Genomic DNA, 17,292 nt, shown 5'->3' with positions numbered 1-17,292 from the left:
CCGTTACAACCAAGGTAGGCCTAAGAGCATCTCTGAACGCACAGTGCGTCGAACTTTGAGGCAGATGGGCTACAGCAGCAGAAGACCACACCGGGTACCACTCCTTTCAGCTAAGAACAGGAAACTGAGGCTACAATTTGTACAAGCTCATCGAAATTGGACAGTAGAAGATTGGAAAAACGTTGCTTGGTCTGATGAGTCTCGATTTCTGCTGCGACATTCGGATGGTAGGGTCAGAATTTGGCGTAAACAACATGAAAGCATGGATCCATCCTGCCTTGTATGGAGCATCTTTGGGATGTGCAGCCGACAAATCTGCGGCAACTGTGTGATGCCATCATGTCAGTATGGACCAAAATCTCTGAGGAATGCTTCCAGCACCTTGTTGAATCTATGCCACGAAGAATTGAGGCAGTTCTGAAGGCAAAAGGGGGTCCAACCCGTTACTAGCATGGTGTACCTAATAAAGTGGCCGGTGAGTGTATGAGTATATATATATATATATATATATATATATATATATATATATATATATATATATATATATATATATATATATATATATATATATATATATATATATACATATATACACTCTAGTCTGTTCAACCATTATTTTAAAATGTGCATGGAACACACACACACACTATCACTGTATGTTTATATAGAATAATGCAAAAAATTATATATATATACACACACACACACACACACACACACACACACACACACACACACACACACACACACACACACACACACTTAAACACACACGCACATGACACATGCTTATACACACATTCATACATGTACATGGCACACACTTATATACACACACATATATATGGCATGCACTCAGTGGCGTAACTACAAAGTTATGGGGCCCCCCACCCCACCCCGGGTCCCCCCGCCTCAACCCGCCCCCCCCCCACCTTCCCCTAGATACGCCTTGGACTGTCGCAGGAATCTCCTGCACTGCAACATGGTGTTGGGTGCCAGCACAGCCCGCACAGTGGTATATCCAGCACAGTGGTATATCCAGCAGAGCCCGCATAGTGGTATATCCAGCACAGCCCGCACAGTGGTATATCCAGCACAGCCTGCACAGTGGTATATCCAGCACAGCCTGCACAGTGGTATATCCAGCACAGCCCGTACAGTGGTATATCCAGCACAGGGATATATACAGCAGAGCCCGCACAGGGATATATACAGCAGAGCCCGCACAGGGATATATACAGCAGAGCCCGCACAGGGATATATACAGCAGAGCCCGCACAGGGATATATACAGCAGAGCCCGCACAGGGATATATACAGCAGAGCCCGCACAGGGATATATACAGCAGAGCCCGCACAGGGATATATACAGCAGAGCCCGCACAGGGGTATATAGAGCAGAGCCCGCACAGGGATATATACAGCAGAGCCCGCACAGGGGTATATAGAGCAGAGCCCGCACAGGGGTATATAGAGCAGAGCCCGCACAGGGGTATATAGAGCAGAGCCCGCACAGGGGTATATAGAGCAGAGCCCGCACAGGGGTATATAGAGCAGAGCCCGCACAGGGGTATATAGAGCAGAGCCCGCACAGGGGTATATAGAGCAGAGCCCGCACAGGGGTATATAGAGCAGAGCCCGCACAGGGGTATATAGAGCAGAGCCCGCACAGGGGTATATAGAGCAGAGCCCGCACAGGGGTATATAGAGCAGAGCCCGCACAGGGGTATATAGAGCAGAGCCCGCACAGGGGTATATAGAGCAGAGCCCGCACAGGGGTATATAGAGCAGAGCCCGCACAGGGGTATATAGAGCAGAGCCCGCACAGGGGTATATAGAGCAGAGCCCGCACAGGGGTATATAGAGCAGAGCCCGCACAGGGGTATATAGAGCAGAGCCCGCACAGGGGTATATAGAGCAGAGCCCGCACAGGGGTATATAGAGCAGAGCCCGCACAGGGGTATATAGAGCAGAGCCCGCACAGGGGTATATAGAGCAGAGCCCGCACAGGGGTATATAGAGCAGAGCCCGCACAGGGGTATATAGAGCAGAGCCCGCACAGGGGTATATAGAGCAGAGCCCGCACAGGGGTATATAGAGCAGAGCCCGCACAGGGGTATATAGAGCAGAGCCCGCACAGGGGTATATAGAGCAGAGCCCGCACAGGGGTATATAGAGCAGAGCCCGCACAGGGGTATATAGAGCAGAGCCCGCACAGGGGTATATAGAGCAGAGCCCGCACAGGGGTATATAGAGCAGAGCCCGCACAGGGGTATATAGAGCAGAGCCCGCACAGGGGTATATAGAGCAGAGCCCGCACAGGGGTATATAGAGCAGAGCCCGCACAGGGGTATATACAGCAGAGCCCGCACATCTCATCTCCCCCCCCCCCCCCCCCCCCCCCGATAATGGCCCCACAGTCCAGTTAAAAAGAAAAAAAAAAAAACTCTCCTCACCTTTCCTTTTGCCCGCGCTGCTCCCGGCGGCTGCAGTCTGCCCAGGACACTGCAGGTGCGCGATGATATGACGTCATCGCGCACCCGCAGTGTACTGTCAGAGGCAGAGCGGGGAATGATGGGAGAGGGGGCGTCAGGTGACGCTCTCTCCTCCATCATTGCATTCAACTATATCGGTGTCATAGACTCCGGTATAGTTAAATGCGGCGGCGGCACTGGGGGGGGGGGCGGGGGGGAACAGTGCAGCGGCCCACTACTGGCACCGGCTCTTCTGCCAGAAGTGCCCGATGGCCAGTCCGGCCCTGTACTGACCTGCCAACCCGGGGCCCCTGACCTGCGGGGCCCGGTCGCAATGGCGACCGCTGCGACTGCAGTAGTTACGCCCCTGCATGCACTTATACACAGACACATACATAGCATTCTTATACATACACACATACATAGCGTGTATGTGTGTGTATGTATGTATATGTATGTATATGTATGTATGTATATATATATATATATATATATATATATATATATATATATATATATATATATTTATATATTACACACGCATGGCACGCACTTATACACACATATATACATGGCACGCATTTATACAACACATACATGGCACGCATTTATACACACATACATACACATATATATACACATACATACACACACATATACACACACACACACGGCAAGCAAAGACACACTTATACACACACACATACACGGCACACACATGCAGCACAACAAATGCTCATTTGATACATGTGATTCACATAAGCACACACTACACATGACACGCTATACACACCACACACACACACACACACACCTTTATGCTGGAGGGAATGAGATGATGCACACTATCAGATGCAGCTCCTCCTGCTCCCAGCAGACACCTTTCTGCCCTCTCCTCTGCTGGGACTGCCGACAAGAGCAGGAGTTGCTGACAGCAGGACAGGAGCCATCATCACCAGGAGCAGCACACACAGTGGGACGGTGCTCTTTACTTATCTGCCGGCTCAGGTTGTTACTGGTGCTGGCACTGCTGGGTCTCTCTCCCTTCCCCTCAGAGGCTCCGTACAGCAGGACAGGGCGCTGGCCAATGAGCACTTCTATCACTCTGATGGGGGAGGTTCAGTGGCCGCTGCTCCTGTGCTTCACTGCAGGCTCCTATTTTACTGCTACAAACATTCCCAGAGTACATGGCCTGTGGTGACATCACGGTCACATGGCAGGTCACCTGATCGTGATGTCACTACAGGTCCTTAACCAGTCTCTACTCGGAAGCTTCACTGATAATGCTATTATCAGTGAAGCTTCTGCTGTAGATGCTGGGGGCCCCCAAGGGAGTGGGGGCCCCAGGCAGCTGCCTAGTCTGCCTGGCCCTAACGCCGGCCCTGACTGACGTCTTATTCAAGAGAAATCCATATTTTTCTTATGTAAATGAGTTGTTTAGGACTATAGACTGGACACAGATCTGCATGAGTCTGCCCCAGAGGTTATTGTAAGTATAAGGGGGGAGTTACAAGTGTGATGTGTGGTGGCCGCTGCCCGATCTCACTGCAGAGCTGTGTGTGATTATACCTCACATTTGCAGGTTCCTCTCCGCTTCAGCCTCCAGCTCACACAGACAGGGTTGTTATAGTGCTGCAATACAGCAGAGCTCAGAGAGAAGGAAAAATGTGTTCCCAAGACATCAGGTTAATTTCTCCTGTAATGTGTTGGTTGCATGTCCTACACTGGCAACTCCTGTTTTATTGAAAGTAATCTCTGGAGGCAGATTCCCATACAAATAATTGTGCGAGCCAGAGCCTGAAACTGCTCATTTACACATAAGAAAAAGTGGATTTTGCAGAAATAAGACCCCGGATCACAGATAGCAAGGTATCACTTTATTCAACTTCCAATGAACTGCATGTCCATGTAAAACGCTTTAAAGGGGTTGATCCTACTAACAGATTCCCTATAATTCTCTGTCAACCAATTCTGCAGGCATACAACACAACAGAGGCCATAGAATGCAAATGATGTCAATTTCTTTTTAATGTAACTGATTTTCAAAAATGATTAAGACAAAATTATATATTTAAATAAAAAGTTGCACTCAGTCGACCATATCCTTTAGGCTGGGGCTACATCAGGATCATGTGACCTTAAACATCTGTGCATCTTGTCTGCGACCTGCTGTCACATGTCTGTTTTAGAGCTGTCAATCAAAAATTAGAAGTTAAACCGCACCTCCTATAGCCAGGGTCCTACAGGACACTAATTAGGACGCACGTCACAACCAGGGTGTTAATCCCGGAAGAAAGCCCATACCAAGTAGTGGAAAAGACAGCGCCTCAAATGTTGGTGAAAAAAAATCACATTTTATTCCGCCTCCTGTGGCAGCGTTTCGATCCAACAGATCTTGAAAGATCTGTTGGATCGAAACGTTGCCACAGGAGGCGGAATAAAATATTTTTTTCACTAATGTTTGAGGCGCTGTCTTTTCTACTACTTGTTTTAGAACTGTGTGATTTTGCTGTGCTGGATTTTCTGTCACGCACGCTCGGGTGGTCTCCGAGTATTTGTGACTGCTCAGAGATTTCGTTTTCCTTGGCGCAGCTGCATGATTTGCGTCTACTAGACAGCTTGATTACATGTGGGGATTCCCTAGCAACCAGGCCACCCCCACATGTACTCAGGCTGGCTAGTAGCTGTAAATCCTTCAGCTGAGTTAACAAAAACTAAATCTCCGAGCACTAACAAATACTCGGAGACCACCCGAGCGTGCTTGGGAAAACCCGAGCAACAAGTATACTCGCTCATCACTATTCCTGGCCTAAATAGCAATGAAACGCTGTAAAGGGTTAGTTAGAACCTGTATACTTGCAGAGCTGTGTACACCAACCGTCATGGCTGTGTTTCGCTTAAGGGATTGTCTCCACATCTGGGGTGGCTAACACAAAATGATGCTAAAACTTCTACAGTTTGCACCCATTCCTAGTACCGATGCAAAATGCTGGCATGCGAAAGTGTCCAACAGGTCACTGCAATCCTTCCATCCCAGGTGAGGTATTAATGTATTTCTTGTTGGCATTTATTAACCCACCATTCGCCAGTTTTGTTTTATGTGCCCATAATATATGAAAGCTAGATCATTCCCATTCAGCTATGTGGAATCAGATTTAGAAATGGCTTTATCTTCCTTTCTTTTTTTTTTTTTTTTTTTGAGAAGCCACCTTTTCTTTCTATTCTCCCTGTTTTTATTCTTTAGAGGTATATTCACTCACTTCCCCCTCACATTGCATGTGTCTGAAGAGCATCATCATGACAGTTTAGCGCTATGTGTTTTATGGTCTTTCACTGTTGCAAAGTTTAAAACAAAGTAAGAAGTTTTGACGCTCTGTGTTTTATTCGGTTTTTATTTAAGTTTAATTCTGGCTCTTTGGCGGCTGATGTTTTCTTATGCCCCCTTACTCTTTCACCTCTCCTGTCCCCTCTCTATTATTCCCCTTCCCTTCTCTAATGATTTGCATGTATGTCTCCCCTTTGCACGCAGGGTTTTGGTTTTGTAACTTTTGAAACTAGCGCGGATGCTGACCGGGCCCGGGAGAAATTGCACAGCACGGTGATTGAGGGGCGAAAAATTGAGGTGCATGTCTTTACCTAAACCTGAAAGATTGCTAAATGCCAGCTGCTGCACCCCATTCTGTCTTTCCTTTCTTACACTTCTCTTGCAGTTCCTTTTATGGCCTTGATTATCTTTAACTGCTTGGCTCGATTTTCTCATTATTCGAAGCTTATGTAACTTCCTAATTTGTACATTTGTTAATTTGTCTTCCTTTCTGTTTTCCTAAACTTCATCAAATTACCATGTTTTGTTCTTCACCTTATCTTAAATTGTTTTGTAGCGCTAAAACACTGTTGTACTATCAATGTTTGCAGGAGAAATATTGTAATATATCTTGCTGTTCTCTTCCTCTAATATGAAGATTGAACTCTCTCTCTTTCTCCCGTACTATAAGCTTCCCTATTTCATTATTTGCACTTGCAACTGCAACTTTAATGGCGTCTGTCACCCCCAAAATGCTTTAAGGACTAACTATACAGTGATGTAAGGGACTGTGCGAGATAGCATTCACTCTAGGAGTAAGCACTGCCCAAGACTCAAAATGTGGGGGTTTAACCGTGCACCCAGCTCATGGCCACACCAAGGGTGCAGGCAACTTGTGGCCGCACCATGGGTGCACGCTAGCCTCTTCATTTGCATATAATTTAACATTGTTTTCACAAGGACAGTACCAGGTGCATTGCTAGCATGATTTTATAGGGGGAGAAGTCCCCTATAGCACTCTCTAGTTAGTCTAAATAACGTTTTGGGGTGATGGACTTTAATATCTCTGCATGTTGTATGTTAATGATTGTTTATAAACTCCCATTTGTTTTCTAACATGCTTTATTTTAGAGCCTTGATATGTAGATAAGGCTTACGTCACACCATGTTCTTACATACAGTGGTAAATCTGCGACAAGATAAGTGATGTTTACACTTGTATTGTACACTACCCAAACAATTTTATGGACCAGAGTCTCCCTTTTGGCATATGTCAGACAAGTAAATGTCTGAAAACATTTGTGAACATGCTAAGATTTTTTTTTACTATTTTATTTTTTCTTTTAATCTGTGAATCTGCTTAAACATGGTTGAATCCTATTTATACTTACTTTTTTATCTTTAAAAAAAAGGGCTGAAAAGACAAACTTGGTGTGACTTGGCCTGATACCACTTGCTTTTTTCCAATTTTCTTTGCTTCCGTAAATTTCTCAAAATATATTGATCACCTAGCCACAAGATGGGTTATAAATGCATGACCCCGTGATTAGCACTGATTTTATTTATTTTTTCCATGGTTCCCTTTTGAGTTTGAAAGAAGCAGCAGAAGGTCAAATATAGATTCCCTGGCATGCATGTGCAAGGAGGCCAGGAACTTGGAACATGGAACTCCTACTTTAGTTATGGGGGCTGTCCCTGTTTGCCACCCCTCAGTACTACCACCGCTATCTTATAATCTTTATCTCCTATCTTGGAAAATCCTTTTATGAACACTTTTTTTTTAATTTGTCAATTTTTTTTCTACCTCCTAAACCTTGTTCTCATGTATCTCTATTGTGTGTAGCAACCCTCTGTCTACGAAATAACACTATATTAAATTACAGAAGAGCTTAGGTTTCATCTATGCATTTTCTCTGTCTCTGTTATCCATTTTGAATTGTGTGTTTTATAATCTCAAGTTTTTCTTTAAACTTCATTGCTGGTAACGTTCCAGTTTGTGTATCAATCACCTTCTCTGGATTTGCGCTTTCTGCTTGAACTGTTTTTTTTTTTTGTTTGTTTTTTTTAATACTTACCAGCTCTAAAATTTCAATGACTACCGTATATTAAGAAACTGCTCAGTCAAAATTCTAAGCTAAAGTAGAAATGGCCTAAATGGGCAGCTCATAACTTTGATTATTAGAACCCTTTGGTTTGCTTACAGAAGTATTAGGAAAATATTATAACACCACGGGAATTGGATTACAAAAAATTAAAAATAAATAAATGCCAGTTGCTTTCCGGAAATAATAAAATAATTATCCTAAGTACCATAACAAGAAAAAGTGGAAACCACTCATAATTAGAAGCAGACCAATCACCAGAGCTATGGATATACCATGGAAGACCAGGCAAAATTCTACAATTCAAGATAAATGTCTTTATTTATTTTAATAATAGCGGTACAGGAAGAAATGAAAAAAATAAAATAGCAAAGTGTGCGCGTATCAGGACAAGCAATAGAAAATCAATAAAGATAAATCCATATACACGAATAATGTCCTAAAATAGGATGTAAACAGTGGACCTGTGCAGGTAAATAGTAACCCGAAATAAGGTATATACAGTATGATCCCCAATGATTCCTTTAAATGAAACAATATTCCATATATGTGACAATAAAAAAAGATATAATCGTGCCATACAAGGATAGAAGTAGTAAGTGCAGTTATGCAGAGAGTCACATAGCAAGTATGCAACCTTCTGTAAATGTATAAAGTGCTATGTGCCAAATGCAAATAAAACTCTCTGCATAACTGCACTTACTACTTCTATCCTTGTATGGCACGATTATATCCTTTTTTTTATTGTCACATATATGGAATATTGTTTCATTTAAAGGAATCATTGGGGATCATATATACCCTATTTCGGGTTAATATTTACCTGAACAGGTCCACTGTTTACATCCTATTTTAGGACATTATTCGTGTATATGGGTTTATCTTTATTGATTTTCTATTGCTTGTCCTGATACGCGCACACTTTATTATTTTAATTTTTTCATTTCTTCCTGTACCGCTATTAAATAAATACAAATCTTTATCTTGAATTATAGAATTTTGTCTGGTCTCCCATGGTATATCCATAGCTCTGGTGATTTGTCTGCTTTTACTTACAGAAGTGTTGAGCGTGCGGCCAGAGTCTAGTTCTAGGTGGTAACTTACATAGTGATTCACCAGAAGAGGTACTTAACAATCAAAGGCTCTCACATAGGTCCATCAACATTTAAGTTTTCCTTTTTTAATGTTGAATCTTTCCTGCAGCTTTTGGTAGTATTTCCAGTTATAGTTCAAAAACTGTTTTGTAACAAATGTTTGCTTACAACTTTCCAATATTCTTTCTGTATTGAAGGGATTGTCCATTTCTCAGACAACCCCTTAAAGGGAACTTATCACCTTGAAAATGTCCAATCTGCAGGCAGCATGTTACGGAACATGGGCAGCTGAGCAGATTGCTATATAATTTTTTTGAGAAACCTGCATTTTTATCAATTAAACCTCTGCTCTTGGGCGGTCCGATGGCTGTTTCCCTATGCAGACTTTTATACAAAAAAAAGCCCATCATTCACTGAAAATCCCAGAAAGGGGCAGAGGTTTAAATGATAAAAACACAGGTTATTCTAAGTGTTCTCACAAATTATATATCAAACTTCTCAGTTCCCCCTGTTCTATAACATGGTGCCTGTCGAGTGGACTGCATTTTCATGGTGACCGGTTCCCTTTAATACTGTACTTACAATGTAAAATAAAAATAAGCCAGTCAGTGGTCACTAATGTGCTGTTTTGGTCAGACTTCATTTTGGCAGAATCTCGGATGTCCAAGGAAAGCATGAGAATTGCCTTTTTTTTTTTTAGCTTCTGCTAATTAGCTGCAGGACTTGTGTTATAAAATTGTCATACAAGCTCTGGGACACCCAGCGTCAACATTGCTGGAACGATGCTGGAGGTTTCTATTTTTTTTTTTTTTGTTTAACTTTACACAGGGGCATATAGTATTTAAGAAGGTGTTCACTGAGTAATGGACAACCACTTTAGTTCTGATGGTTTAATTTTAGAATTTTTGCTAAAACTCGTCACGAACATTCCTAGCAAAATGAGTTTTTGTAAACAGAAATAGATCTAATATAATTTCTAGAAGACCTTTAACTTTTCTGCATTTGCTGAAATTGCAATACTCCTTTTAATATCCCAGGAAGGTTAAAGGGAACCGGTCACCCCAAAAATTGAAGATGAGCTGAGGCCACCGGCAACAGGGGCTTATCTACAGCATTCTGTAATGCTGTCGATAAACCCCGATGTATCCTGAAAGATGAGAAAAAGAGGTTATATTATACTCGCCCAGGGGCGGTCCGGGTCCGATGGGCGTCGCGGTCCGGTCCAGCGCCTCCTATCTTCATAAAATGACGTCCTCTTCTTGTCTTCACTCCGCAGCTCCGGCGCAGGCGTACTTTGTCTACCCTGTTGAGGGCAGAGCAAAGTACTGCAGTGCGCAGGCGCCGGGAAAGGTCAGAGAGGCCCATTGCAATGCGATTTTTAACCTGAGCTTTTTACATAGAGCAATTCTGTCATTTTACACATGATTTTCATAGGAAATATTTGTCAAAACATACATGCGCACACACACATATATTTACTTACATAGAAGAAAAGCCGGCAATTCATCTGCTGTGTACTGTAAAATCACTGCAGGAGCCGACAGGATAGAGATGGATTACATACAGTAAATACAAATAGAATAGATAGATATTTAGATGTCTGTGACAAATACAATTAGTACAGTGTCCAACTTACTGTACATGCAGGGGCATAACTACCATAGTGGCAGCGGTCGCATCTGCGACCGGGCCTGGCAGGTCAGGGGCCCGGCAGATCAGAGGCACCCAACACCTAGTTGCAGTGCAGGAGATTTCTCCCTCATGGCAACAGTCAGAGGTGTATCTAGGGGGAGGGGGGCAGCCGGGGCATGTGAGAGATAGGAAGCAGCTCCAGTCATCATGGTGAGACAGCTTCTCCTGCTCTGCAGCCTCAGGACAGAAGGCGAGAGCGGGGGAGGTGCGGGACAGAACTGTAAGCAGGAGAAGCTGAGGAGCTGCACATTTATATCACCCTCCCCAGAGAGGAGAGTGTGAGATGTATGAGCTGGTATCTGGTGTGTGTGTGTGTGTGTGCGCGTGATATCTGTAGTATTTGTGTCTGTGTGAGGCAGGGGTGTAACTACCACGGTCGCAGAGGTTGCTTCTGCGACTGGGCCCGGCAGGTCAAGGGCCCAGCAGGTCAGAGGCACCCGACTCCCTCCCTCTACGACCCCGGTACAGTTCAAAGCAATGATGGAGAAGAGTGTCAGCTGACACTCCCTCTCCCATCATTCCCCTCTGACACTGAGGGTGCGCGATGACTGCCCAGGCAGTGCAGCATCTGCACAGGTGATGGCGGCCGCTATATTGGCAGAGCCTGTGGCGGCTGCTGGGACCTGGAACAGTCAGCTCCGGAGCTGGTGGGGGGGGCGCGTGGACCGATCCGCCCAGAAGGGGGATGCCGCAGCGGCTCAGCCTTTTGGAGGATCCGTGGATGAACATGGAGGTGTACGGGTCCAGCGGCAGTGAGGTGTGTGTCCTGCTCGTGTGTCACCATCCTCGGCCCCCAGCGTCCCCGGCCCCCTGTGACACCAGCCCTGTTTCCTCCCTGCTTTCCCATGCCCCATGTCCTCGTAGGTTCCCAGGTTCAGATCATTGTGCTCCTCCTAGCCCCCTTACGCGCCTTGTCACTCCTCCCCTGGTCCCCCAATGCTCCACATCTCCCATGCCCTGAGTCCTCCTGCACCCCCCATGCATTTCCTGCCCCTTGTCCTTGTGTAACCCGTCTGCCCTTCTCTCAAGTCTCCCCTGTCCCCGTTCTCAGTGTTCCCCATCTACCCTGTCCTCGTAATCTGTGCCCCCTTCTTTCCTGCTCCCAGGTCTCCCCCCCCCCCCCCCCCCCTCCCGTCTCCTTGTGCGTCCCTATCTACTCTGTCCACGGAGTCCCCTTGTGTCCTCTTGTGCCTGTCTCCCTTTCCCCCTAGTCCCTGTGTCCCCTTGTGTCAGGCTCCCTTGTGTCAGTCCCCCTTGCCCACTAGTCCCCTTGTCCACTTCTCCCCTGCCTCCTAGCCCCCATGTGTCCTCTTGTGCCTGTCTCCCTTTCCCCCTAGTCCCTGTGTGTCCCCTTGTGTTAGTCTCCCTTGTCAGTCCCCCTTGCCAACATGTCCCCTTCTCCCCTGCCTCCTAGCCCTCATGTGTCCCCTTGTGCCTGTCTTACTTGCTCCCTAGCCCCCCTGTGTCACCCTTGTGCCTGTCTCCCCTAGCCCCCTTGTGTCCTTCTCCCCGCCCCCTATTCACCATTTGCCTGTGTCTTTCTCACTGCCCCTGTATGGAGGGGCTGCATTCTACTATAAAGGGGGGCTGCATTATACTCTGGGGTGGCTGCATTCTACTACATGTAGGCTGCATTATACTGTATCGAGGACTATGGGGAATACATTATACTATATGAAAAACTATGGGGTGCATTATACTATGAGAAGTGAATTGTACGACATGGATGACGATGGCGGTGCATTATACTATATGGAGCACTATGAGGAGTGTATTATACTATATGGAGGGCTGAGCAGTGTATTTTAATATATGGAGGACTATGAGGAGAGTATAATACATATTTGGAGGACTGAGGAGTGTATTCGACTATATGGAGGACTATGAGGGGTGCATTATTCTATATGGGGCACTATGAGCAGTGTATTATACTTTATGGAGGACTGCGGAGTGTATAATACTATATGGAGCACTATGAGGAGTGTATTATGCTATATTGAGCACTATGAGGAGTGTATTTTAGTATATGGAGGACTGATGAGTGTATTATACTATATGGAGGACTATGGGGAGTGTATTATACTATATAGATGACTATGAACTGTGCAGTATATTATAAAGAGGACTATGGGGGTGCATTATACTACTTATATGGATCCCCGTGACTTCTATGTAAGCCCCTGATGAGTCTAATGGTTTATTTTCTTTTATAAATTACAAAACAATGGTAGTTCGGGGGACAAATATATACCAGGATGGGGCACCAGATAGTTACACCACTGAGGTCACACTATACAACTTTGCAATAAAGCTATAGTGTGCAAAATGAATAGGGAAAATGAGAATTTGGGTGGAAAATATTTTGGCATGGTGGGGGGAAGCCCCATTTGAGAGTTCGCATCGAGGCCCATAACTTTGTAACGCCACTGTGTACATGTATTTAATTAAAAGATAACTTTTATGAAAGAAAGAAAAAAAAAAAAAAAAAAGCGTGAGATCCCTCATAATTTTTGGAACCAGCAGAGGGAAAGCAGACGGCTGATGGCCGAGGTTAATAGCCCGGGAAGGGGGTAATACCCATGGAGCTTCCCATGTTATTAATATTAGCTCACAACTGTATTCTTAGCCTTTACTGACTATTAAAATGGGGGACCCTAAAAAAAATGTTGGGTCTCCCTATAATTAACAACAAGCAAAGGTTATGCAGACAGCTGTGGGCTGATATCAATAGCCTAGGAAGGAGCCATGGATACTGGCCCACCCCCAGGCTTAAAATATCAGCTCTCAGCTGCCACAGAAAAGGCGCCTCTCTAAGATGCGCTAATTCTGGCACTTAGTCTCGCTCTTCCCATTTTCCCTGTAGCGGTGGCAAGTGGGGTGATAGTTGAGGGGTTGATGTCACCTTTGTATTGTCAGGTGACATCAAGCCCAGAGGTTAGTAATGGAGAGGTGTCGATAAGACACACCCATTACTAACCCCATAGTCACACTGTATGAAAACATTCACACTCAGAATAAAGTCCTTTTAATTGAAAGAATGAAAGACTACTTTTAATAAATCTTAATTATTAATTTCCCACTGCGCTTGTTCTGACGTGTCAGAAAGGTGAAGTGAGTTCATTGGTTGTGAACTCGCAGGACCTGTCTGACGGCATCACGAGCAGGAGAACTTTCTCACGCTTGTGGTGCTTTCAGACAGGAATAGGAGTTCACAGGGAGACACTAAGCACACTGTGCTCAGTGTCTGCTGGATAATATTAATAATAATTTTATTTATATAGTGCCAACATATTCCACAATGCTTTACAAATTATAGAGGTTTTTTTGTACAGACAATAGACATAACAGCATAATAAAAATCACAGTTCAAAATAGATACCAATAGGAGTGAGGGCCCTGCTCGCAAGCTTACAATCTATGGTCACATCATGCAACCATGCAGCTTGCCATCTAGATGTAGCAGAGCTAGACCCATTGTGGGACAAATGGATTAGCAGCATATCTGCGGAAAGGTGAAGAACATTGTTGTTTTTTATTTTTAACCCCTTCCCTTCCTGTGACTCCACGTAGGCATCATTAAAGTCTGTGCCAATCCGACCTGTGACGCCTGTGGCATCATGGCGGGATCGCGTTCCTGCAGATTGGGTGAACGGGTTAACTCAAATGTCACCTGACCTGCAGGTACAGGGGCACTTGTACTTTAGGCCAGGGGGGGTGACATTGCCCCCCGTGGCTACCATCGCTCTGATTGGCTTTTAAAAAATGAAACAGTAAATCACAGCAATCGAAATATTTCACCAATGAAACTTGGTGAATATTACAATCCAGCTATGGCCGATGGTGCAATACCATTGCCTAAAGCTAGGTGACCTCTGTCACTTCCCCCAAATCTGATTGGAGCTAGCGTGCATGTGACGCTATCCCTCCAATCAGATCTGGAGGGGCGGAGTTAACAATGGCTGCTGACACTGAAGACCCCGCCGCCACAGCTGCTGATGCCGCCGCTGATCATCCCACCACTGCTGATGATCTGGTATGCTCCCCCGCTGCCATTTGAGGGTTGGGGGTAGGGTTGGGGCTAGGGGTGTTTTGGGGTTAGAATGGGGTGGTTTCCACTGTTTAGGCACATCAGGGGCTCTCCAAACACGACATGACGCCCGCAGTCCATTCCATCAAAGTCTGCATTTCAAAACGTCACTAACTTCATTCCGAGCCCCGACGTGTGCCCAAACAGTGGTCTCCCCCCCCATATGGGGTACCAGTGTACTCAGGAAAGACTAGACAACAACTTTTGGGGTCCAATTTCTCCTGTTACCCTTGTGAAAATAATAAATTGGGGGCTAAAAAAATCATTTTTGAGGAAAAAATGTTTATTCTCATGGCTCTGCGTTATAAACTTCTGTGAAGCACTTGGGGGTAAAAGTGCTCACCACATCTAGATAAGTTCCTTGGGGGGTCTACTTTCTAAAATGGGGTCAATTATGGGGGGGTTCTACTGTTTAGGTACATCAGGGGCTTTGCAAACGTGTAACATTCCATCAAAGTCTGTAATTCAAAACATCACTACTTCCCTTCCGAGCTCTGCCATGCGCCCAAACAGTGGTCCCCCCCACATATGGGGTACCAGCGTACTCAGGACAAACTGGACAAGAACTTTTGGGGTCCAATTTCTCCTGTTACCCTTGTGAAAATAAATCATTTTTGAGGAAAAAAAAATTATTTTTTATTTTCATGGCTCTGCTTTATAAACTTCTGTGAAGCTCTTGGGGGCTCAAAGTGCTCAACACACATCTAGATAAGTTCCTTCGGGGGTCTAGTTTCCAAAATGGGGTCACTTGTGGGGGAACTCCAATGTTTAGGCACACAGGGGCTCTCCAAACGCGACATGGTGTCCGCTAACGATTGGAGCTAATTTTCCATTCAAAAAGTCAAATGGCACACCTTCCCTTCAGAGCCCTGCTGTGCCCCCAAACAGTGGTTTACCCCCACATATGAGGTATCGTTGTACTCAGGATAAAATGGATCCTAAAATTTGTTGGGCAATTTCTCCTGTTTCCCATGTGAAAATGAAAAAATTGAGGCTAAAAGAAAATTTTTGTAAAAAATTCTCCTTTTACCCTTGGGAAAATAAAAAAAAAATGTTGCTAAAAGATCATTTTTGTGACTAAAAAGTTAAATGTTCATTTTTTCCTTCCATGTTGCTTCTGCTGCTGTGAAACACCTGAAGGGTTAATAAACTTCTTGAATGTGGTTTTGAGCACCTTGAGGGGTGCAGTTTTTAGAATGGTGTTACTTTTGGGTATTTTCAGCCATATAGACCCCTCAAACTGACTTCAAATGTGATGCGGTCGTTAAAAAATAATGGTTTTGTAAATGTTGTTGTAAAAATGAGAAATCGCTGGTCAACTCTTAACCCTTATAATTTCCTAACCAAAAGTACTTTTATTTCTAAATTTGCGCTGATGTAAAGTAGACATGTGGGAAATATTATTAACTATTTTGTGTCACTTAACTCTGTTTTAACAGAATAAAAATTAAAAATTTGCGAAATTTTCTCCAAATTTTCGATCTCCCCCCCCCCCACCACCACCACCACAACATATAAACCCAAAAATTATTGACCTAAATTTACCACTGACGTGAAGCCCAATATGTCATGAAGAAACATTCTCAGAATCGCTAGAATCCGTTGAAGTGTTCCTGAGTTATTACCTCATAAAGGGACACTGGTCAGAATTGCAAACAAAAAATAAAAAGGCCAGGTCATTAATGTCAAAATAGGCTGGGTCATCAAGGAGTTAACTCTTTTGGAGAGGACAAGAGTGTCTGTGGGATGGTCAAGGTCATAAGTATGGTTTAATTATGATTTTTTTAAAGGAGTCTGTGTCATCCTTTCAATTAAAGGACTTTATTCTGGGTGTCTGTGTTCTCATACAATGTTACTATGGCGTTAGTAATGGGGGTGTATTATTGACACCTCTCCATTACTAACCTCGAGGCTTGATGTCCCCTTACAATACAAAGGTGACCTCAACCCCCCCCAACTATCGGCCCACTTGCCACTGCTACATTGCAAGTGGGAAGAGCGAGGCTAAGTGCCAGAATTGGCACATCTTAGAGATGCGCCTTTTCTCGGGTGGCTGAGAGCTGATGTTTTTAGTCTTTTGGTTGCAGTATCCATGGCCCCTTCCTAGGCTATTATCAGCCCACAGCTGTCTGCAATTTTTTTTAATGCCCCCCTCTTTTAATAGCTAGTAAAGGCTAAGTATACAGTTGTGAGCTGATATAACCTGGGAAGGTCCATGGGTATTACCCCCCCCCACAGCCGTCTGCTTTCCATCTGCTGGTTACAAAATGTACATGGGATCCACGCTTCTTTTTTTTTTTTTTTTTTTTTAAGATAAAGTATTTAAATTAAATACATGTACAGCAGGCTGCACACCCTTTACTTATTGTATTTGTCACAGACATCCGTATATCTATCTGTATGTAATCCATCCTTCTATCCTGTCAGCTCCTGCAGTGATTTTTCTGCACACGGCAGATGAATTGCCGGAGATAGATAAAATATATATATATTTTATTTACATTTTAATATAATGTATATGTCACTGACATCTATGCATT

The 17,292-nt window shown here is 44.4% G+C and overlaps 1 protein-coding gene across 16 annotated transcripts in view; it reads left to right on the top strand.

The window, feature by feature from the left end:
• The window catches only part of RBFOX2 (RNA binding fox-1 homolog 2), a 641,301-nt gene that overhangs the window by 385,590 nt on the left and 238,419 nt on the right, over nucleotides 1–17,292 (top strand). For 11 of the 16 annotated variants that reach the window (XM_077276172.1, XM_077276181.1, XM_077276174.1 and 8 more), the window contains exon 5: nucleotides 6,003–6,095. The exons of the other annotated variants lie outside the window; for them this stretch is intronic. In XM_077276172.1, coding sequence (XP_077132287.1) covers nucleotides 6,003–6,095 — 93 coding nt within the window. The remainder of the gene's footprint in view (nucleotides 1–6,002; nucleotides 6,096–17,292) is intronic. 16 annotated transcript variants of the gene reach the window in all.

The sequence above is a fragment of the Ranitomeya variabilis genome, chromosome 8 (genome assembly GCF_051348905.1).
Source record: "Ranitomeya variabilis isolate aRanVar5 chromosome 8, aRanVar5.hap1, whole genome shotgun sequence".
Taxonomy (NCBI): domain Eukaryota; kingdom Metazoa; phylum Chordata; class Amphibia; order Anura; family Dendrobatidae; genus Ranitomeya; species Ranitomeya variabilis.
Note: the sequence above shows the minus strand (reverse complement) of the source record. Positions and strands in the feature narration are given on the sequence as shown.